The 24,518-nt window shown below is 30.5% G+C and overlaps 1 protein-coding gene across 2 annotated transcripts; it reads right to left on the bottom strand.

Moving 5' to 3' along the window:
• Positions 1-11,921: 11,921 nt before the first annotated feature.
• On the bottom strand, positions 11,922-17,303 carry LOC111407807. 2 transcript variants are annotated; one of them, XM_023037486.1, is made up of 3 exons: positions 17,010-17,303; positions 12,443-14,716; positions 11,922-12,355 (listed from the first exon to the last, which is right to left on the bottom strand). In XM_023037486.1, the coding sequence occupies exons 2-3, from the start codon at positions 14,702-14,704 to the stop codon at positions 12,068-12,070; spliced, it is 2,550 nt and encodes an 849-aa protein (XP_022893254.1). In that variant the 5' UTR covers positions 14,705-14,716; positions 17,010-17,303; the 3' UTR covers positions 11,922-12,067. The 2 variants fall into 2 exon arrangements, with proteins under 2 accessions (XP_022893254.1, XP_022893253.1); XM_023037485.1 differs by having other exon boundaries at positions 17,005-17,302.
• Between the last annotated feature and the right edge of the window lie 7,215 nt (positions 17,304-24,518).

The raw sequence follows: 24,518 nt of genomic DNA, 5'->3' as shown, positions 1-24,518 counted from the left end.
GTTCTGCAATAATAAATGTTTAGTGCAAGCATATGATGGTATTGTCGGTAAATTTTGTGTATATGTGTTGACGACATAATGCATTTATTGTTCATGAAATATGCTACACGTTAAACTGTCTTTTGTAGAGTACATATTGTTTTGCTATAATAAATGTTTAGTGCAAACATGAAGTGGTATTGTCGGTAAATTTTGTGTGTATGCGTTGACGACATAATGCATTTATTGTTCATGAAATATGCTACACGTTAAATTGTCTTTTGCAGAGTACGTATCCTTTTGCTATAATAAACATTTAGTGCAAGTATGGGATGATATTATCGGTAAATTTTGTGTGTATGCGTTGACGACATAATGCATGTATTGTTCATTCAATGTGAAAGGGTACATCAACATCAGAACTAAAATGAATATATCATCATTCTTATACATGCCAGTCAGATGACTTGTCAAGACGAACTGACGATTTTTCCTGTCAGAGTCTTCACAAAAATCTGCATGCCTCCCCTTAACCTCAACACGAAGTGCAGAGTTGACTCCTGGTTTGAATTTGTTCATTGGATTCTAATTTATCTGGAAAACTTTCTATCTTTTTGGATAAATGAGTCTGTAATTTTATCCCTCTTTTATCTATTGATAATCCAAGAAAATCTATTTCTCGTTTTTCAATTATAGATTTCTTTTTAGATAGTACAATTCCCTTTTTTTTACATTCATTAATAAATTGGATTAAATAATTTCTATGCTCTTCTTTACTATTAGAACATATTAATATATCATCAATATAAACTATTAGAAATTCATTAAACTTTTAAATATATTATTCATCTTTCTTTGATATATTTGTGGTGCATTTTTCAAACCAAATGACATAACTAACCATTCATATTTTTCTTGAGGTGTGTTAAATGCAGTATATTGTATACTATCTTCTTCCATTTTTACTTGCCAAAATCCTGATTTACAATCAAATTTAGAATAATATTGTTTTCCTCTTGTAAGATTTATTAGTACTTCTTTATTTGGTAGAAAGTAACCATTAAATTTAGTATATTTGTTTAATTCTTTATAATTTATAGTCATTCTAACTTTTCCTCTAACTTGTTCAGAGTATTTCATAATCATAAAGGCTGGACTACTATGAGATCTTACTCTTATTATAACATTTTCTGTTAATTCTATTTTGACTTTTAGGTGATGTGATTTCCAAAATAATAATGGATTTTCTCCATAAACATTTTCTAATTGTTCAATAATTTTTTCTATATTCATTTCTATTCCTGTTTTTAGAACTTTTTTATATAATATCCTTTTATTTTTTATTTAATTATTAAGAATTTTTTTTCTCATTTATCATCACGCTGGATTGGTTGAACTCTATAAGGTTTAAATTTTCTAGGAATTTTTAATAAGTGTCCACAAGGTGTTTGTAGCATTATCATATAATTATTTTGTTTATAATATTGAAATTGCTGTATAAAATCATTTCCTAATAATATATCACATTCTAATTTATCATATTTATAAATTTTATTTATTGTTACTTGTTTACTTCCAAGAATTATATTAACTTTATCAACACTAATAATTATTTGAGTACTTTCTCCTGTAACACCAGTTATTTTTATATTACTATTATTATTCCATGATTTTATAAAAAATTTTTAAATATTGTTATATCACTTCATGTATCTATTAAAGCACAAGTTGTTATATTTGTTTCTACAATAGTAATTTGTATATACACAGTTAATAGGAAACTTATCTGATTATTCATCTAATTCTTTGTTAATAATGTAGTTTGTCCATTATGAACAATATATAATCATTCTCTTTTTATACTATAATCTTCTAATTCATTTAGAAAACTCATTCCTAAAAGTATATGAGGGTTTATACCCGCACTTTTATCTATGTAACATGGTACTAAAAGATCTATTCCTCCTATTTTTATTGGTACCTTAACTTCTAAATATGTTATATGTATTTGTCCATCAAAATTTACATACTTATATGATTCAATTTTATGACCTATTAGTCATTTGTTTCTAATCGAAGTTATATGACATTCACTAGTTTCTGTATCTATTAATATATTTGGTCCATTTATATTTTCTCTTTCATTATAATATTCTCCTTCTATTTTCATGTTTCCAGCATTCTTGTACAGTTTTACTTCTTTTATTTTGTTGTTTTCTTCTAACTGATTTTTATTAGGTATTTTAAAACTTTTTGATCTTTTAATTAATTTTTCATCCTTAAATGTTATGTTATTAGAACATTCTCCTTCATTTAATTCTATTATTTCAGGTTTATTTTTTGCTATACTAAATTCATATTCTTCTGGAATTAAACTTATTTGTTTATTTGGTTCTATTATTTTACTAATATCTTTACATTCTTTATGAATTTCAATATATGATTTATTGGAATAAATATTCTCATAATTAGAGTTGGTGAATGTGTATAAAGCCCTATATTCTGTAGTCATAATTTGATCACCTGGTAGCATAATATCATCTCTATGAAGCTTGAAATGTAGTCCTAAGATTTCATTAAAATTTCTATCTTTTAATGATACACAATATTTTGGATAACATGTAAACATAATTTTTTGATATGCTAAATTTACTTCTATTGTTCCTAAATGACTATATTTTAAGTTTATTATTCTTCCATCATGTAAAGTTATAGTTAAGGGTGAATCTATTGTTTCTTTAAATAGTGATTTAAACATTATTTGTATTCCTGCTAAATAAACATATTGGATTTTTTCAATTTGTTTTTTTTACTAATCTTTGTTAATAGTTCATCAACTGTATTTTTTGTTAAAAGATTTAATTTATATTGCCCATAAGTTGTTATTACATCTATGATTTTTTTCTATTTTGTGATATTTATTTATTGCTATTCTTTCTCTTTTCCAAATTCTATCAAAGACTTCCCATTTTCCTATTTTTAAGTCTAACAATAATTTTTGCAATTTTTTAAATTAGTTATTATCAAAAGTGACTTTTAATCCATATCCTCCTATTCTTTCATATTCTTGTATATTTATATTATTACTTTCTATTTCTTCAATATCTTTATTCAGATCCTAATTCTTCCTCTATTGTTTCACTTATATATACTTCTTGGTCATAGTATTCTTTAATATATGATATTTCACTTAATTCATCTTTTATTTCTAAGTATTCTTTTTGTAATATTCTAACTTTCTTTTTATCACAATCAGGGTTATTTGACATATTTCTCCACAATTCCAACATTTACATTGACTTTTATTTTTCTTTTTATTCTTTTGTTGATTATATGGGTTATTTTTTCTTTTATAATACCTTCTTCTAAGTTTTATATATTTTTTATTAAAATTTCTAAAATTTTTAAACTTTTTATTCTTATATTTTCTTTTATTAATTCTTTTTTCAGGATTGCAACCCCATTGCACAGGGGTTTCCATATCTTCACAACATATTTTAGTTAATTTTTCTGATTTTTTCATTAATTGTCTTTGTTGACATATATATGCAAGTCTTTCGAATAAAAATTTTATTCTTGAACCTAAAGTTTTAGGTATTCCAGTATTATCTCTAACATATTTTTCAAATTCTATTTTAAAATATATTCCCCATGAACCTGGTAACTTATTATAATACATGTCTTGATATACTTCTTGATTTTCATTACTATAAAATTGAACATAATAGTAATTTTTAAATTCATAAGTATATTCTTTAATTTTATACATATCACATATTGTTAAGTTTATTGATTTTATTCTAGCATTATCTTTTTTTCTTATTGATTCTTTTTCAGCATTTCTTATCTAATTTTCTCCTAAAAATTCATCTGAAATAAATTTCACTAATTTTTCTATACCTTGTCTATTTGATTTGATTATTTCTGTTTGTACATTTCTTTTTATTAATGTTTTTGTATCATTGCTTATTCCTTCCCACCAATTTCTAACATCTCCTTCAAAGGATACTATTAAGAAATCTATTGTTCTTTCAATATTTTTCCATGTGTTATTTTTGTTATATAAAAGAATAATATCATCGAATCTACCCAAGTTAATAAGGCTTTTTAGTAATGATTTTACAATTTAAATCTAGTTTTGTTCCTCCATGATTAATTGGTTTATCATAATTATCATTTAATTCAAACCTATCTTTATATTTATTTCCTTTAGGTGGTTGTCTATCTCTTACTTTATCATAGAATTGTCTATATGGTTTATTATATATAGGTGCATAGCTTTCATTCGTGTCATGTAATTCTTGTTTAAAGGTTCCTGCTGAATTAGATCCTCCCCAGTATTCATTAAAACTTGATATTCACTTATATCAATTAAGCTTAATTGATCAAAATTTTCTATTAGCAAATCTAATTCTTCACTCATCTTTTTTTCCTTCTACTTTTAATTTTCCTAATGATTTTTCCTTAGATTCTTCTTCCTCTTCCAGTATTTTTGGTAATATATTCTTTCTAAATTCATCATCCATACTACCTATTTCTATTACTATATTTTCTTTTTCTATATATTTCTTTCCTATTGAGTCATTTCTTTTTCTATAAGTTTTTTTTTTATCTATTTTCTTATCTTTATTCTTATTATTATTTTTAATTCTCTAACCTCAATTTTTAATATATTTATATTATTTCTTGTTTCTTTATTTTATTTCTCAAATCTTGTACATCATTTATTAACATTTTTATTAATGATTTTAATTCTTCCATATATTCACTTATTGACATCATAATTTTTTCTTATTTCTAACTCATAAGTTAATTTGCATCTTTTATCTTCTTTTTTATCTATTATTTTTCCAAATCTTCTTTCAACTATATCTAGATCTACTAATTCTTCTTTTACTATAGTAAAATATTTGCTCTCAAATCTTAGTCTTTCACATTTTAATTTTTTTAATTGTCTATTATTTGGTATTCTCATTCCTTCTTGTATTAACATTATATTTCTTATTTCTTCTTGTATTTTATCCATTTTTAAAAGTAATTTATTCAATACTTGATGTGTATTTATCAATTGTACTCATATTTTTCTTTATAATATAAATTATTTTCTTCATCTTCACATATATTAATAATTTTTGCATGTGTATATAATATCTTTTATTTTTTCTATTATTAATTTTTCTAATATTTGTTCATTTATTTCTTTAGGAAGTTCTTTAATTATTGTCAAAGTCATTATTTTTAATTTATTATGAATAGGTTTTAAAAATATATAACTACCTTTTTCTTCTTCTAAACACCAATAATTATCTATATTTCTTATTTTAATTTCCACGATCTCTATGGCTCTGATACCAATATAGGGGGCTACGTAGAGCGACCAAAAATCAATTAAATCAAATAAAAATTATCAAATTTAAACCAATATTTAATTTTAAGGACTTAAATAGAAAATTTTTATATTATGATGTCTTGTTATGTAATATCCAAATGGAGGGCATTTTTGGTATGTAAATTGCCTAAGGGTCATTTTGGAAAAGTAACCCTTTTGAAAAGGTTATTTCCATGTATTTCCCGTTGTCGTTGCCTTTCAAAGAAGTACAACTTTGCAAATATTAACATTCTACTATTGTACATAGTCCCGAAGAATTAATATTTTTAGATAATAGTTCATTGCAATTCTTGAAATAGCACAATATTATTAATAATTTAGAAAAATATTATTCGCTCTTGAATAGGATGATATTACAATTTCAATATTGCTAAAGAATATAGACATTTTGTTCTTGAAAAAACAATAGAAAAAAATCATTTAAAAGAAAATGATAATAATTATATTTTACCGTGCTCCCGAAGTAGCATATGTCTTGAAAAATGTATATAATTTATGAATTTGTGTTAATCCATGAAAAAAACATATAACTCATGCCATATGGACATTTGTTCTTGTATGATTATATAATAGTTAATCCTATTTTCTAGAAGTTAATTATATGTTTTGTGTGATTGAACAGATATTCAAAAGATGAACATCACAAAACTTGAGTTTTCGCACTCGAATTAGCTCGCAAAAATTATATTTAATCAATTCTCGATGTTGAGTTTCATTTTGTCTCAAAAGATTCGAAGGAGACAGGTAAAGAAAAACCATAGAATCCCTACAAGATCGTGTATGATCATTTATTTTCCTTCTTTAGCATCTCTCAATGAATTAAAAATCGAATAACTCACTTTGAAAGATTCACAAATTATTTGAAAAAACTTGACTGAAAGATTTGACCATCAGAGAATTGTAATCCTCCCTAAAGCTTGCTATGAATAAATGCACATTCATATGTAGAATTTTAAAACTGATGAATTGCTAGATACCTGTTTAGTTGATAGTACAAATACGCATCTATTCTTCAAGATAAAAAATATTTTTTGAATTTAACATTAGCAAAAATGTTAATAAGACATCAAGTGCATTGAATATCATTGAAGACTTCGAAATAACTTGTATTATTTTATCGAATAATACAAAATTATATGTTAACAATGTACTTCATTGTAGTAAATATAGAAGAAATTTGCTTAGTTTTAAATATATCCAATGCAATGGATATCACATTGAGATTATAAATAAATAAATAAATAAATAAATAAATATATATATATATATATATATATATATATATATATATATCTTACATTATTTTTTTATTTGGCCACAAGTAGATATAAGAAAAGCTCTCAACGTTCCCTTCTAGCATGTACTATGCATCATAAAGAATCAAATGTGACCCAAAAACTATTATACTTTGATATGATCAATTTGAACAACTAGAAATTATAATGATGTGTCGAATAATAAACAACTCATATGGACATCCATCAGAAACCAGAAGATTCTTTTGCCTAAGAATTATCCATGTTCTACTTTCTCATAAGGCAAGTTAGTCATCAAATCTTCAACTTCAAATATTAATATTGAATTTTCAATTTTTTTGAAAAGAATTCGTAGAGATATATGTGAGCTAATACACACACCATATGGATCACTTTGTTATTTTGTGGTATTAATCAATTCTTCTACTATATGATCCCATGTTTGCCTAATTTTTACTAGGAATGTAGCTTATGCTATACTATTTGCCCAAATAATAAAACTACAATCTAAAATTTTCAATTACTCAATCAGGTCAATTCATCTTGATAATACTAGTGAGTTTAGATCACAGACATTCAATGATTATTGCACTTCAATTGGAATTGCCATTGAAATTCGATAGCTCATGTCTATGCACAAAATGACTTAACAAAATCGTTTGTCTAACGTCTACAAATAATTACCAGACCATTACTGATGAAAAATGACCCTTTGAAAACACCCAAGTGCAAGGGATCGTGATCAAGTAATATAACGGTAAATTAAGTATCGAACCCACGATGACTATACGTTTAGTCGAGTTAAAACTATTAATACTCTTAATCGAATGACTATTGAGTTGCAATTAATCTATGTTTAATTTATCAACTAACTAGAAAGCAAAGTAAAAGTTTATCAAATTTGTAAGATGTATTGCTAAGATGTAGAATCCTCATTTTTGTTCCATTTTTAGTGCAATAATTAAAGAAAAAAATTGATATCATGTGACATGGTCAATGTTCCTAATTTATTTAAAAGCTTCTCTAGATAGCAATTAAATATAATCCTACACATGACATTTCTATATCTCTATGAAAGATAGCGGCATGCAAGATAGCATTGAGCATACTAGAGCATCTATACAAAAATGTAAAGCATAAAAGTATATCTTTATCCTCTATCGAACCTCATAACCCTTATTACTATGTGCTAGTATCATAATATCTCTCTCAATGATAATAAAATCCATAAACAATTCAACTAGAAGCCAATTAATCGAAAAACTAGCTAAATTATAATAAACATCCAATCATTCAAACAAGTTAATGTCAACCTAATTGTTCAAACCAAAAATTCATAACAAGGATTCATCTCATCCTAGTAATGTAAAAATCTAGCCTAGCATATTGAAATTACAAGAAATCATTATAAGTTTTATAAATATCACCCAAAAATTGAATAATTGAGTAGAAATCTTGAATTCTTGAATGACTTCGATGGATTTGTGGTATCTCTTGAATTATTCTCCTAATTCTTGTGTCAATTTTTCATTATGAATTCTACTTGATAATCTTCTAGCAATTCTACAATTGAAATCTCTTACAAACGTGACGTTTCCCTCTTCATCGAATAGATTTTTCAAAGAATCTAGATGTTCTTGAGTTGTTTTTGCATAAAAAGGCTCTCCTTAGGTGTAGGAGACATTATGGTATTTCTATGACTTGAGTCGAGATAAAAGATATCGTCCAAAATCTTGTCAAATTGAGTTTTAATCGTGTAAGAAAACTTGAGATTCGGCCGGATTTTATAACTATGCGACATCATAGTTCAAAAGGCTACTACCACATAGTTCAAAAGTTGAACACTATATCTTTTCCTGCATGGTGCTACGCAACTACATAGTTCAACTTTTGACTGCCTTTTTCCATTTTTTCACATTTTGGTCCCTGAACTTCTACTATTTGTCTTTATCTTTCTTTTAGCCTATATTTTCTCCCTCTTAGCTTCCAAGCGCGTCCAATTGAACCCCTAGTATCTTCAATCTTCAATTCATGGTCCAATTCAACTATTGAATTGTTGCAACCTTATTCCCATCTTCTAAATTCACTCTTTTTTCAGGATTTTCCCTTTTATTTCTTCCAATTTCTTGTTTAACCATTGAGTTTTATATATTTAACACAAAAATACTACAATTTAGGATATATTTCATCAAATGAATAACTAAATATCATTATTTTAGCCCCTGAATTTTATACACTTATCAAAAAACAAAACTCTCAACTTTTATTTGGAGTCATGCCATATTACATGTTGTATTATTAGTTCGTATAAAACCAATTGTCTATTATCAATATCTATATTTACAACTTGAATTTGTTCATGAACCCAAAGTTTCTCAATATGGTTTTCGATTTTGCGATCAAAGTCCCTATTTCAACGCAACAACGTACTAAAATAGGTCATCAACAAAAAGTTGAAATTTATGTTAATTTTGATTCACCATCTATTATTGGGTATTTTGAATCTTTAATATGTGATTTTTTTACTGCATGTTTTACAAATTGTCGTTTTGATGAAATGATTTTCTCAATTTTGGGAATGGCAAAACTATATTCTGAAAAGCAAGTTAAAATTTCTTGAAATGAAACAATTTTATCACTTTCATCCCCGTAGAAATCAATGTAAGCAAGATGTTAAAAAAAATCATTCACTTACAAAGAGGTTCAAACCAATTACTAGAAGTATTTGTTGACACAAAAGTGACAAAGTCAATATATATATGTGTGTGTGTGTGTGTGTGTGTGTGTGTGTGTGTGTGTATTTTAGCAAAAATTGATGTCCTTGTAGAAAAATTTGCTATAATAAATGAATTTCAAATGCACCAGAAACGTGATTGATCAATTGGTTTAAAAGATTATGTACCTCAACAAAAAAAAAAGTGCAGAAGAAAAAGAATCAAAAATTTTCGAAGAATTAATATTAAAAATGATTGATTAATCAAACATTGAAAATATGGTTTCGTGGAACCACAAGTATCCAAAAATAATATTATTTTAAGCGATTTTTTCGCCTTTAATGTGACTCTTGAAATTACAAAATAAGCATCCTAAACCACAATCTATTAAAGACTGTCAACATAGAAATGATTGGCCAAACTAGAAAGAGCCACGCCGGCAGAATTGAATTCTTTAGAGAAATGAAAAATGTTTCAACCCATGGTTCAAACACCTAAAAGTGTAATTCTTATAGGACACACATACGTTCTTGTAAGGAATAGAAATGAAAATAATAAAATTACAAAATGCAAAACTCGACTCGTAGCCTAAAATTTCTCACAAAAACATAGAATTTATTATAAAGAAATGTAGTCTCCTGTAATGGATATAATCACTTTTAGATTCTTAATTAGTTTGACTATATCACAAGGCTCGACACGCGCCTTATGATGTAGTAACTGTCTATCTATATAGTTCACTGGATAGTCTCCTGTAATGGATACAATCACTTTTAAATTCTTAATTAGTTTGACTATATCACAAAGGCTCGACACGCGCCTTATGATGTAGTAACTACCTATCTATATAGTTCACTTGATAGTTACATTTATATGAAAAATCGCTAAGGACTTAAAGTGTCAGAAACAAATGATATATGTCCATAAACTATGTTCTCAATTAAATTACAAAGATCATTATATGGATTGAAATAATTTGGATGCATGTAGTATAATCGTCTTAGCGTATATCTAGTGAATGAAGGGTATAAAAATGGCGACTTCTACCCATGCACTTTCATAAAGAAAACAAACATTGGATTTGTAATTGTAACCGTTTATGTTGATAATTTAAATTTGATTGGAAGTCCAAAAAAGCTCAACAAAACTATAGATTATTTGAAAAATGAATCTGGGATGAAAGATTTCTGAAAAACCAAATTTTGTTTTAGGTTATAGATTGAACATTCCAGGAATGATTATTTGTTTATCAATCTTAAAGCGTGTTTGGTGGGGATTAGAATTTGATTTTTTAGTAGATTGTGATAGAAGATTTTGAAATGTGTGATTGAAAAGTTGTGACCTATAAAAGGTGTGATTAATATTGATTTTTTGACTTTGACTTTGACTTATATTAAAATCAAATTTTAATTTGAAACGAACAAGCATTTAAGATACAGAAAGTCTCAAACCATTTTTATAGGAATAAAGCAAATCCATTAGCATCACTTACGGTTGTTTGATCACTTAATGTGAAAAATATCCATTTCATCCTCTTGAAGATGAAGAAAATGTTCTTGATCTCAAAGCACCATATCTTAATGCAATTCGATCATTAACCTATCTTGCAAATTATATTCGACCCAACATAGCTTTTTCTGTACATTTTCTTATAAGATATAGCTCTGCACCAACTCAAAAATAATTGAATAGTGTTACACCTATTTTTTGTTGCCTAAAAGTTACTATTGAAATCTCAAAAGTCGATATCTGCTTCAATAGGATATGCAGGTGCAGGTTATCAATCTGATCCACATAAAGATAAATCACAAAAAGATATATATTTACACGTGAAAGAATAGCTATATCATAGAGATCTGTGAAGTAAACCTTAACAACAACATTTTCAAATCATTTTAAAATTATTATAATTCATGAAACAAGTTGACAATATGTATGGTTAAGAAACATGACTATTTTTAAGCATTATGCTTATTAACTTCAACGAAAAATATTCCAACAATTTCATATAAAGACAATACAGCTTGTATTGCACAATTTAAATGAGACTATATCAAAAGAAATATGACGAATCATATTTCTTCAAAATTATCATATACACGTAAGCTTCAGAAGAATTGTGATATCAATGTTCAACAAATTTGCTTAAATGATAATGTTGAAGATTTATTATCAAAATCACTAGTGACATTTACATTCAAGAAATTGATTCACGAGATTGGATTGCGTTGACTTAGATTTTTAGTGATCAACATTAGGAAGAGTAACTATACTTTTTTTTCTTCGCTTATATTTTATCTATCTGATTTCCTAACAATGTTTTAATGATGTTGCATTTATTTTTATAACTGTACTCTTTTTCATCCATTTCATGTTTTTGTTCTATTAAATTTTTATCAAACAAAATTTTAAGTAATATGTTATTCAAGGAGAAATAAAGCAATTTACTTAACAAGGTAAACATTTTGTAATACACACACATTCATCTCTCTTTTTCTCTAGTCTCTACTTTATAACATGTCTTTTACTAGACATAGTTGAATAAAGCAATTTACTTAATTTGGGAAAAAATAAATAAATAAATAAAATAAAAAAGCAGTTGAAATGAATCACATTTTTTTAATTTATTCAACTTATTAAAACATGCCTTCATATAATATCCATATATATCACTCATTTCGGTGCTTATACTTTCTGCTTAGCCAACAAGATACAAAATGTAGTATAATCTATACTCTTCCAGCTGGGGAAAGAGGAGGAAGTGAGGCATATTTTGCAGAGACTTCTTGCTTGGAAATTTTTGCCGCATTGTTTTCTGGTAATGAAATTTCTTCAGAAGTCTTGCATCCGACAAAGTTGTCCGGTTCTGAGAAGATAGCTGGTTTCATGCCGTTAAAAAGGGCTATCCCAATGGAAAATGCTTGTAGAAGCTCGAGTGATGAACTAAACTCGACTGAGAATATCCCATCACTGAACCATGACAAGCTGAAGACCAGCTTAGTCTCTGAAATTTCGTCCTATGAAAGCAAAGACCAAAGTCAGTAATATGGGTTTAAAACACTGTAGGCGCTCAAATGAACAATTATAGACTACAACGTAAATACCTGAGAGAAAAGCTCGAATCTCCCTCCAGTTGAACTACATTTCTCACTTGACTGGTTGTTATTATCAAGAACTCGTATTTTACATCCCATATCCCAACCGCCACAATCACATGATCCCCCAGATTTCCATCGTTCAATTAGTGGAGAAGGCTCTCCTTTACCAGGCAGTCCATGTTCACCACCAGGAAGTAAGACTGTCGTACTTAATAGGTCTTCACTCGGAACCAAATACGGATTTCCTTCGTCATCTTTAGAGTTACCACTCAGCTGGACATCTTGGTTTATCTGGCTATCACTCTTTCCTGAAAATTTCATAATAATAGCTGCAAGTTCATCACTAGGCAACATGTCTGATGTTTGATGATCGACATCTCTAGTACCCATAGAAAACAATACGAACTCCCTACTTCTAGATTTAGTAACAGACCTCCGTGTGCTCGGCTCTGAGGAGAAAACATCAGAAACTCTCATTTGTGCAACAAATTTAGAAATATATCTGTGATTTCCGTCTTTACCTCCTTGATTAATCCAATGTCCATTCTTTTTCTTCATTTCCTGCAAAGAGAAAAACGTATATATCCATCTGTTCACATTTTTTCTCAAACTTAAATCTTTCACTGTCGCTGCTAAAATGTCTTTTTTTTTGTCAACTGCAAATGTATACAAAGGAATGCCATTCTTTACGGCCACTTGAAGGAGAGCTTGTACTGTTGATGATCCAGTCTTCTCATTATTTGGGTTATCAATATCAATTGTCTTGCAATCCTTCAAATCAAATTTGACACTTGCAAAATGAAAAGCTGGCGATTCTTCCCGTACTGTGGACGATTTGACAGCCTTATCAGTTGTAGACGAATCTCTCTCCGATGACTTACCAAAGTGATCGGATATGCCTGCTTTTGGCTTCAAAAATGGATCAAGTAACCTTCTCAAAGGACTTGATCTGGATCTGCTAGTATCATTTGATTTATCACAAGTAGAAGTAGAAGTTACCTCTGAACCAGATTTAACTATAAAATCTTTGGCGCCTGAATATGGAATTGCAGATGTCTCTTTTGAACTCGGACTCCTGCCCATTTTACCCATGTCAAAGCTAAATCGGCGGGTTGGAGAAGGATTTCTAACCTTACCAGCAAGAGAAATTTCTGTTTTCGGGTTTAATTCCTGATCAGAAGATTTATTTTTACTTATAGTTTCTGACGTTAGGCTCAAATTTTTTTCCTCCAGCTTCTTGCCACTGGAGGGACTAAATGAGATATCGTCCGGAAACTTTACTGTCTGTTTTATCTCTGACAACTTTATATTCTCATCTTTGGAGCAGGGGTGGTCTAACCATGAGACTATCTTCTTGGCTTCACGAGGTACATCTGCATGGCAGACACTCACACTAGATTCTCCGGCAAGGCTGCGTCGATTTACATCCATTGATCTTTGATCACCACCTTTTGATGAATGGGGTGCGTCGGAAATTGCGGAAAACCTATTCTCCTGTCCCTCTTTTGGAAAGAGGACAGCTGTTTTGTTTCGATCACTGTAATAACAATCAGTAACATTGCGAGTTGTAACTTCTAATTCCTCTTCTCCCATCATGGCTTCAGGTCGAACCTTCATCTTCCCTTTCGAACCTGATGCCAGGCTATCACTTTCCAAATGTTGCACTCTCCTCGTCTCAGAATTTCTCGGAACGTCCGGTTCTCTAATTCTTCGCTCCTTTAGTCTGTTCTCAGTGTCTTGGCTAAAAGACTGATGTGCCCCCACTGTACTCTGTTGCTCCTTCAATGGATGAATTGGACCAGCTTTGCAGTCTTGAAACTTCCCTCCATTTTTTAAAGAAATTGGTGAGGCATTGGTACTAAAAGGTGTATGCTTCCCATTTCCTCGGATAATCTCCTTCCGATTAAGCTGCCATTTCTCAAGAATGTGCCAATCAAGGACCCCAACATTGAAAGCCTTTTCCGGGAGGTTTTCTCCTCTCTCCAGAAAACTTGGTAATTTTGACATGTACTTAACAAGTTCTTCACTCTGATGGACCTTCCTTCCGACCCGTTGCTTTTGATGAAACCCCTTATATTTTGATACTGGGCTGTCAACATTCTTTATCAATTCCGGACAGAAATCATCAAAATAACTTTCTTGCTTATCAAACTGCAACCAGTGCCCCAACTTTTTATTTTGTCTTGATTGGTGCAAGGAACAACCATTTGGTATCCCAGATTTTTTTCCATCACTCGATTCTTTTTCAAGATCTAAATGGTGTTCCATATTGCTGCTAGTCTGCGTCACCAATAGTTTGATATCAGATTCTTTATTTGGGTGAAAATAATTTAATTGCAACTAAGAACTACGAAAGTTAAATAAATTTTCAAATATCAGTATGAAAGATCACAAGAGCTAATAGACAATATCAATACGATTTTTAGTACATATGTAACATCCAAAAAAAGAAAATGGTATGTTCTTGGTGCTTGCAAATGGGTGAAAGAAGAAATATGCAAGATAAATTAATATTTCCTAGTAAATCTGTTAGAATTAAGCCTAATTCCTTTCTATAAGAGCAATAATAAATAGAATGAAAATCCAAAAGAAGCCAAACAAACACATAACTTTATGGTGTGTAGGATTTTACTATAATGGAGAAAAATTTCATCATATATCTCACATCCTGAAAACAGGCTCTCATAAAAGTACTTTACATAGTATAAATATTATAGTGAACTAATATATGTATGATATACCCAATATACCACTCCAAAAATTTCATGGTCGAGGGGTTAACTGTACGTTATAATTAAGCTTCAAACATTCACCAAATCTTTAGTCCAAACAAAGATAGAGACTTAACGAATCCCAACACCAAGCTAACAAGTAGATGCTTTCCCACTCTGTTTCATCAAATACTAATTATTACGGATTCATGTCAGTTTGGAAATAAGACCATGAAAACAAACAAGGGTCTCAATGGCCACATGGGACTCAAGAAGGAAATATCTCCCTAAAGGAGAGCAGCAGTTACATGGTATGAAGAGGATAATACTTATTCCTTGTTTGGTGGAGATTAAAATCAAAATTTTAGTAGATTTTGATGGAAGTTCATAAAATGTGTCGTTGAAAAGTTATGGGTTCCATAAAATGTATGGTTATAATTAGTGGTTGACTTTGACTATTTCTACCAAACAGGGGCTTAATAATATAATCGCAGTCACACGGAAATTCCAAGAAATTTTTAGGAGCTCAAGACTTTGCAAAGACCTCTTGGAGCAGAGGTCACAGGAATACTGAGGGCTGAGCAAATTCAAACACCTGATTGGCAAATGACTTAGTTTCATCAAATGCACTTGCATTTCCAAAGCTAACTACATTAATACCACAAATCAAGGCCTCAGAATCGTAACTTAAAAAACAAAATGCCTACTGAAGAACCATCAATTTTGTTCATGGGAGCAGCAGTTGACTACCTAATAGTACAAATTTGTACTAATGAAAGCTGCAAAAAGACAGCCTAGGGTATATGTAGGCAAAAAGAACAATATGAAAGAGAAAATTGGGTGGCCCAAAAGTGCCCATTAGTGTGACTTGTGAAGAAAAAGCGACCGACGCCTTCTTCAAAGCTGGAACCTTTTAAAAGACCATCCTCAACGGCGACGAAATCGTAAACCTTCCAAATCTCAAAATCTTTTGGACAGTTGACCCTTTCATTAATTTATAAACAAAAAATTAAAAGGTAAAGTTATTAAGGGTGTTTGGTGGAAATTAAAACTAGATTTTTTAGTAGATTGTGATAGAAGTTTTTGAAATATACGGTTAAAAAAATTTATACCATGAAAGATGTGTTTAATATTGATTATTTGACTTTGACTTAAATTAAAATCAAATTTTAATTCAAACTAACCCCATGTTTCATGGTCCACAATTTTTAATTCACACTTTTCACCAAACATCCTCTTAAAACAAACTAAAAGGAAGGAGGGGGGGGAGGATCCTTTCCTATTCCTTGTATTTGTTGAATTGGCATCCTCTTCCTTCTTTTTTGATTTCGTTTCTTCATTCTTTCTTGTATTTTCCCATTTTAAAACTAGGGATGGACATTTTTTCTTGAACCATCAGGACCAACCCAGAATTGGACCGAATGGAGTGTTTCTAAATATAATTTTCATGGTGCAAGGAAACAAAAATCAAACCTTCTGCTTCTGGAATTAGGTTTAGCTTTCAAAATTCCTCCAAGTACTCATTTTGCTGAAGAAATCAGTAATATTTCATCTTTGAGCTCTTAATTATTACTTCTAAGCAGCAAAATAGTTTCAAAAGAGGGGAAAAACCGCCAACCAAACAGAACTCAACAACCACAAGGAGACTATACAAACAAAATGTTCAAAGCCAACGAATTTATTTAAATTTTAGGCGTTCATAATGAGCGGCAAAAAACTTGACTCTGGACAACGGCATTCACCCTAATTGATCCCAAGATAAAATCACAAACCCCACTTCATCAACACTTTCACATTCTTGAAATTCAATCGCTCGAGGCAAAAATAAAGAGGGAAAAATTCAGAATGAAGCCATACCTCACCTTGCCCTAGGCGAGCAATGAAGATGCAGAGAAAAATAGACCTCGAAAATAAGAGAAAAACAAGTCTGTGGTGAAACCAAGGACAGTAACTCAGAGATCAAAAAGATGAGGAAAAATGATTCTCATGATCAAAGAAAAAACCCATCATTTTGTAGCATCCCAAAGAGCTCTTTTTCCCACTTCTACTGCTTCACAGTCCAAACTCCAACGCCACAAACAAGAAAGAAAATACAGTGAGAAGAAAAAAAAATATGGAAAGGAGTGCCCTTCAGGTTGGAGCACACTTGTTTTCTGCAGCAGAATCAGGAAGGTAATAAGTGATCAACGGCTGACAATAGAGGGGGTCACATCAATGCGCTCTATGGCCCCACATGATGACTTATTTTGATGCTTTGTTTATTGGATACTTATGGCAAAGCAGAAAAGGTTAAAGAAGGGGTTGTTCATCAGAGCAAAAGGTTGAATCATAGTAGTATCAATGGGGTCCCAGATTAAGATATTCCATTACATTGGACATCGTGATGAATATGACGAAATTAAGGCGTGGCAGAATTATTATTTTCATTGAATTTTTTTGTAATTCTTAAACTCTTTTCGTTGAGGCTGAGATCGTGTTCTCATATGGGTTGGGATTAAGCTGATGTTTGAACCCATTAATTTACATTTCATTATATTTTATTTTTCTTTTTCTTATTTTCAATCACACAATTTTTCATAAAATAATATTATACGTAAATCGAAAATTTTTCCTTTTTTTTTTCAATCACTCATTTTTCAAAAAAACACTATCCTGCTCATTTTTATTACCACAAAATGGGAGCCAAACAGGGCTAAATGAGGTTTGGTTTTAGTTTCCTGAGACTTGTATTTTGGCCATTTGCAGCTAAAACAAGAGTCACGGGGCACACAAATAAAATGGATGGCAATGTTGTTTAGGATATTGCTATGTGTATACCTTATAGTGTACACAATGATCTACACCTTTCTTACATGGAGGGGGCTCACAAATATTTTATTGTATGTGAGCTCCCTTCTATGTGGGGGGTGTAATGCTATGGCGAGCAATGAAGATGCAGAGAAAAATAGACCTCGAAAATAAGAGAAAAACAAGTCTGTGGTGAAACCAAGGACAGTAACTCAGAGATCAAAAAGATGAGGAAAAATGATTCTCATGATCAAAGAAAAAACCCATCATTTTGTAGCATCCCAAAGAGCTCTTTTTCCCACTTCTACTGCTTCACAGTCCAAACTCCAACGCCACAAACAAGAAAGAAAATACAGTGAGAAGAAAAAAAAATATGGAAAGGAGTGCCCTTCAGGTTGGAGCACACTTGTTTTCTGCAGCAGAATCAGGAAGGTAATAAGTGATCAACGGCTGACAATAGAGGGGGTCACATCAATGCGCTCTATGGCCCCACATGATGACTTATTTTGATGCTTTGTTTATTGGATACTTATGGCAAAGCAGAAAAGGTTAAAGAAGGGGTTGTTCATCAGAGCAAAAGGTTGAATCATAGTAGTATCAATGGGGTCCCAGATTAAGATATTCCATTACATTGGACATCGTGATGAATATGACGAAATTAAGGCGTGGCAGAATTATTATTTTCATTGAATTTTTTTGTAATTCTTAAACTCTTTTCGTTGAGGCTGAGATCGTGTTCTCATATGGGTTGGGATTAAGCTGATGTTTGAACCCATTAATTTACATTTCATTATATTTTATTTTTCTTTTTCTTATTTTCAATCACACAATTTTTCATAAAATAATATTATACGTAAATCGAAAATTTTTCCTTTTTTTTTTCAATCACTCATTTTTCAAAAAAACACTATCCTGCTCATTTTTATTACCACAAAATGGGAGCCAAACAGGGCTAAATGAGGTTTGGTTTTAGTTTCCTGAGACTTGTATTTTGGCCATTTGCAGCTAAAACAAGAGTCACGGGGCACACAAATAAAATGGATGGCAATGTTGTTTAGGATATTGCTATGTGTATACCTTATAGTGTACACAATGATCTACACCTTTCTTACATGGAGGGGGCTCACAAATATTTTATTGTATGTGAGCTCCCTTCTATGTGGGGGGTGTAATGCTATGTATACACCATAGCATTGTCCTGTTGTTTAATTTGTCACCTGTAGTGCAAAGACCTTGAAAAGAGACTTTATTTTGGTTTTTATGGGGACTTTACGTCCTCTTGTGATTAAAAGATTATTTAACGTTCATTTGGAGAGATTTTTTTTACTAAAAAATTATTTTTTGAGAAATATATGATTAAAAAGTAAAGAAAAGTAATAAAATTCAAAGAACGTGGTTGAAAATTATTTTTAAAAAATCTTCTCCTACCAATAACTTAATGAGAAAATAGTGTTAATAATTTCATTCGTTATAGTAATGTATAATCCTTCCATGACTCGGATTTGACAACTTCTTTTCCCACAAAAAAAAAAAAAAAAAAAAAAAAAAGGTACTGTGCCGTCAATGTTATGTTATGATGTCTATCAAATACAACTTTATACCAATTCTTTTTAAAAGATGTAATAAAGGGAAAGTTACTTAGAAAGTTACATTTAAAGACTAATTTTAAAAAAAAGGAGAATAATTTTCATTTCAAAAATTAGATGATAATTAGTTTTAATAATTATATTTATTAAGAACATCCCATTCATTCCAAAATCAAATTCATGGCAAAGGCGATGCTAATTACAAGCGCCGGTGATTTGTTGCCATCACTGCTCGCGTCACAACGTTCGAACCAAGTGCATTGTTGTGCAGTTGCTGTGACAACGACGACGACACCAGTGATACTGCCCGTAGCAGAGGCAGTACCGATGATGCTGCTTATTACGCACCAATGATGCTACTGCCGTCCAATGATGCTGCTCATAGCAAAGGCAGTGTTTGTGATACTACTTATTAGGCAGTGACGATGATGCTGGTTATTTAATAACATGTTTGTTGGTGGTTTTTGTGATCTAATTTGCTATGGACAGTTTGCAATGTGGGCAGTTTGTTTGTGGGTTTTTTCATCAGATATGTTATTTAGCGAGATTTTCAGAATAGTTGTTGTTTTGCAACTGATGATGTGATTTCTGATCTATAGATGGTTTTGTTATTGGTGATGGTATGGACGATAATGGTTCTGTTGCTGGTGGTTCATATAGTAGTTATAAAGTTGTGCTCGTTTGGTTCTTGACATTGTTAGGAGTGTAGGTGGCGTCGAAAAACAAGTATGACCAAGTTTATTTTCATTGTAACTGTGTTGTGACGAGATCTACATTAACTACGAATTGTATGTGATTTAGTTACATACGATCACAAATTAGTCTGTTTGACCATAGATAGTCACGGTTAAGACAAATTTAGTCACAGATAACATTGGTCAATGAAGATAGTATAGTCACGAATTTGAGTTGAAGGTTGTAGTGGTGGTGCATAGGAAGTAACGGTGGTAGTTACTAGTGGTTGATTGGGATGGTGGTCTGTAGAGTGTGCAGATTTGTTTGTGGTAACCATATGTGACCAAATACGTGTTTAATGTGATTGGTTGTGACTTAGTCATATATCATCACAGTTAAGATTAACCTAGTTATAACTAGTCACACTGAAGACAAATTTTGTCACAATTAGTTATACATAACACAGTTCAATGACTTCATTGTATTTAGTGACTTGAAAATTTTCAGGGTGGGTCTGTGGGGTCTGGGGACAGGATTAGAACGTCGGTGGGGATGGTTCCGGGATGGGATGTAATTTTCGAAAAATGCTTTCAATTCCTAGAAAAAAATCTGCGTTGGGTAGGTGGTGGTCCGTGGGGATATATTATTAATTTGGTGGGGGTTGGGAATCCATTAATTGGGTGGCGATAATTAATTCTAATTAATTATATATTATTAATTAGAACTAATACCTGAATTTGAAATAATCTAACAAGTTTCTTAGTTTTGAAATTTGATTCTTATATCTAGGAGTTATGCATTATTCCCAATAATAAATCTGGTGAACAAGGCCCATTCGGATCAGCTAGATCTCATATTCAATCAACTAGAAGCAAAGAGAGTACCTCAAATGAAATTGAAAGGAGAGGAGGATAAACGAAAATCATGAGTTAATTTACGTAGAAGAAATAAATGAAATATTAAAAAGATTAGATCGATATGACTCGACTCGCATTCCATACAAGCACAAAATGACATAATGTATGCCTTTAGGCTAACCAAAGTTTGCTTGTGGACCAAATGACCGAAAAGCTTTTGAACCTTTAGGAGAATTTGGGTATTTCATTACAATTTCCATCGAAATTATTAACTTTTACGATTCCTTTTACAATTATTCTATGTGTACAGAATAATGTTTGGTGGAAAATTTTCAAATTACTCACATGGACCTCATGTGAGTAAAATATTAAAAAAAAATACCCACTCACTGCTCCCATTGTGTGTATTCTGTATAACTCCTGTGATGCCAATTTTGTACGCCAAGTGCAATTCTTCGTTTTAGGCCATAGTTTTCTCAATGTTTTTTATGGACCTGATGGGAATCAAGTTTGAGACTTGAGCCATTTCATGAATCTTATCATGAATTAGAAGGTAAAACAATCCAATTAGCGTATCATAACTTGTCTGAATAACGGAATTTTTTCCCTCTCAAGCCTTCCACCTCCAAGAATGCATCGATCACTATAGAAATTAGTGTGTCAAGACGCATTAAATGCCATCCTCACCAGATTTCTAACTTGTTGCCTCTTTCAAATGTGTGATAGTTCAGTTTTGCGGTTTAGCTTAAATGCATTGCAAGTTACAGAAATTTTAGCAAACTTGCAATTTGATGCAATCAAATTATTGTACTTTAATTTAAATGAATATATCGTATTATCGTCACTATGTTAGCATCTGTCGGTCAATTTAACGTGTCTCTAACATGTGACTTCAAAAACCGGAATCACGACACGTCATATTTTTAAAACAATTTTTTTTTTTTTTTATCAAAAATCATTATTTCTATAAAGAATCAATAGAAGGACTAGCAAGCAAATTTGTTAGGCAAAAATTGAACTATTAAATATATATATTTTGGGTAAAATAAATAATTTGTTTTTCTAAATCGAATAAATAGTTGCTTCTGTACCATGTGGTAACTATCAAACATAAACCGACCCATTTTCTAAGGTTTTGAACAAGTCCACGTAAACCCAAACCAAAGTTTTCAAAATCTTATTTTCGGTTCGATTTGATGGGTTGTCGATTTTCATGTTCACTCCTATCTTTTTTTTTTTTTTTCTAATATTGATGTTACAAATATTTTTAATATATTAAATATCACATCAAGTCAAAATTATTTTCTGGACGATTTTAATCTTACTACAGTTTAATTATTTCACTAATACATTCCTTTTCGTTTTTCAGTTTGTAATAAATACTACAAAATCATTGTCATATGAATTTGTATTATTAATTCTCAATTAATCAATATTCACATTAATCTAGACTTAATGAATTTTGACTTGATGAATCTTGATCAATATTAATATAAAGTTATTATTAAATAAATTTATTTCTATTTACATATCTAAAAAATTTAATGGGTATTTAAATTTATGTATTAGCAATTAATTCTCATGAACGAAATGTAGTATATAGTCATTTGTAGTAATTCATCATCACAAAAAATTTGAATTATAGAAATTGAGTTGTCAGAGTACAATTTTCTTCTATTAAATTGTATCAGTTTATTTTCCTTTAATCAAGGACTATATCATATTTTGACTCACTTGGCGATTCCCCTAGCCCCAACTCAAGGAAAAAATAAATAGAAGGGTTAATTACCCAACTATAGAACATTTAATGGTCTAATTTGAAATATTAGGTGAATCAATAAATATTGTAACATTACAAAAAGAAGATGAATTTATTCTTAAATAATCAGGCATCCTTCAAGTCTGTTATTTATTATTACCATGTATGTAATTTCTTAGCAAGTATGAATTATATATTTCTTACCAATTTTCCATATTTTATGCGAATATTTAGAAACTTACAGTTAATAGTATTATTTTGATTACAGATTTGTAATCCAACCCGCCACCATTACCATCACCACTACGACCTTGCTTCCACGATATGTATACATAGGAACCCCCATAAACCTAAAAACACCAACTCATTGAGCACTACTCGCTCGTTTGGTTCCACGTACAAACTACTAAGTGATCCAGCCAAAAGTTATACCGATGGCAGATCAACACCCAAAGACTTCTAGAAAATAGTTTTATACACAAAACTTCAAGGGAAAACCAGATTTGCAATTTTAGTGAAGTTTTGAAAATCTAGGGTCTTAAACAAATACACAGTCAAATCCCAAAAATGCTCTGATGCCACATGTTAGTCCCAAAGCGTTTCAAAATTTTTTGAAACGAATTATACAAATTTTAAAATTGTAGGAGCATTAAAAAACCAAGAACAACGTAATTGTTTTTTCAAAAAAGGAGCCCGGATATTCAATCTAAGCAACCTACTCACTCGTTGAGCATTTGTCAAGAGATTATGCTCAAGATCCACTAATCTCAATCAATAAATAGTACAAAATATATGAAGAATCAAAGATTTCTTCAAGTTATTTCTATTCTCTTTATTTGAAATCTGTAGCTAACACTCAGAGATCTCTTAAAGATCGCTCAAATGACCCTCATTCTCGCCAAAAGAACAGAGATTGCATCACACAAATTCAAGTTACAAATTCCAGAGAGAATTCCTAACTCGCACAGAGAAAAAAAAAGGGTCTAGATACAACAAGAACTGAAGACAAAGGGGTGAAACAAGTATATGTATGTATGTATCCATATGAAAAGTTTCAATCCAGGGTCAAGAGTGTGCCACGTGTACGGCAGGTCATAACCCATTAATAGAAGCGAAAACGCGTGACATAAGAAACATGGTTTTATAAAATGGGCCACAGAACCAGTCACAAAAATAATAGTCCAACAGTCCAAGTTATTAGTGAGGCAGCCCAATATTTAACATTAACCATACATTCTCAGAAAAAATTAACTGTCCACAAAATCTACTCTCAAAAAGTCTTTCACCAAAAAGGGGCGTAATTTAGAAGTGAATATTCTCGAGCATACATTAATCTGAAGAACTATGAACAGCTTGTAAGAGTATTGTGTCTGAAATCAGCACAAATCCATTGATCTCATTCTAGGATTTAATCATGAAAACATGGAGGAATGAAGTCCTCTAAAAGTGTTTACAGATTGCTGGTAAGAGTACATTTTGACCCTCATAATGAAATTCTCAAAACCTTGCATATTTGTCTCAATTCATGCTGCTTAGGTTGAATTATTTGTGTACGTAACGAAGTAAGGGTATTTATGATGAATCTTGAGTTGTTACCTAATGAAATCATTATTCAAGTCTTTTTTTTTTATTTTTTATTTTTTATTCTGGGAACTGATATCATGCAATATGCTACATAAAATCTTAGAGCTATAGCTTAATTTGACT

This window comes from Olea europaea, chromosome 13, assembly GCF_002742605.1.
Source record: "Olea europaea var. sylvestris chromosome 13, O_europaea_v1, whole genome shotgun sequence".
Lineage (NCBI taxonomy): Eukaryota > Viridiplantae > Streptophyta > Magnoliopsida > Lamiales > Oleaceae > Olea > Olea europaea.
Note: the sequence above shows the minus strand (reverse complement) of the source record. Positions and strands in the feature narration are given on the sequence as shown.

Coding starts and splice junctions, on each gene's coding strand:
- LOC111407807 (XM_023037486.1), bottom strand. CDS start 14,704: ATGGAACACCATTTAGATCTTGAAAAAGAATCGAGTGATGGAAAAAAA. Junction 12,356..12,442: donor GATTCGAGCTTTTCTCTCAG/GTATTTACGTTG, acceptor TTGCTTTCATAG/GACGAAATTTCAGAGACTAA.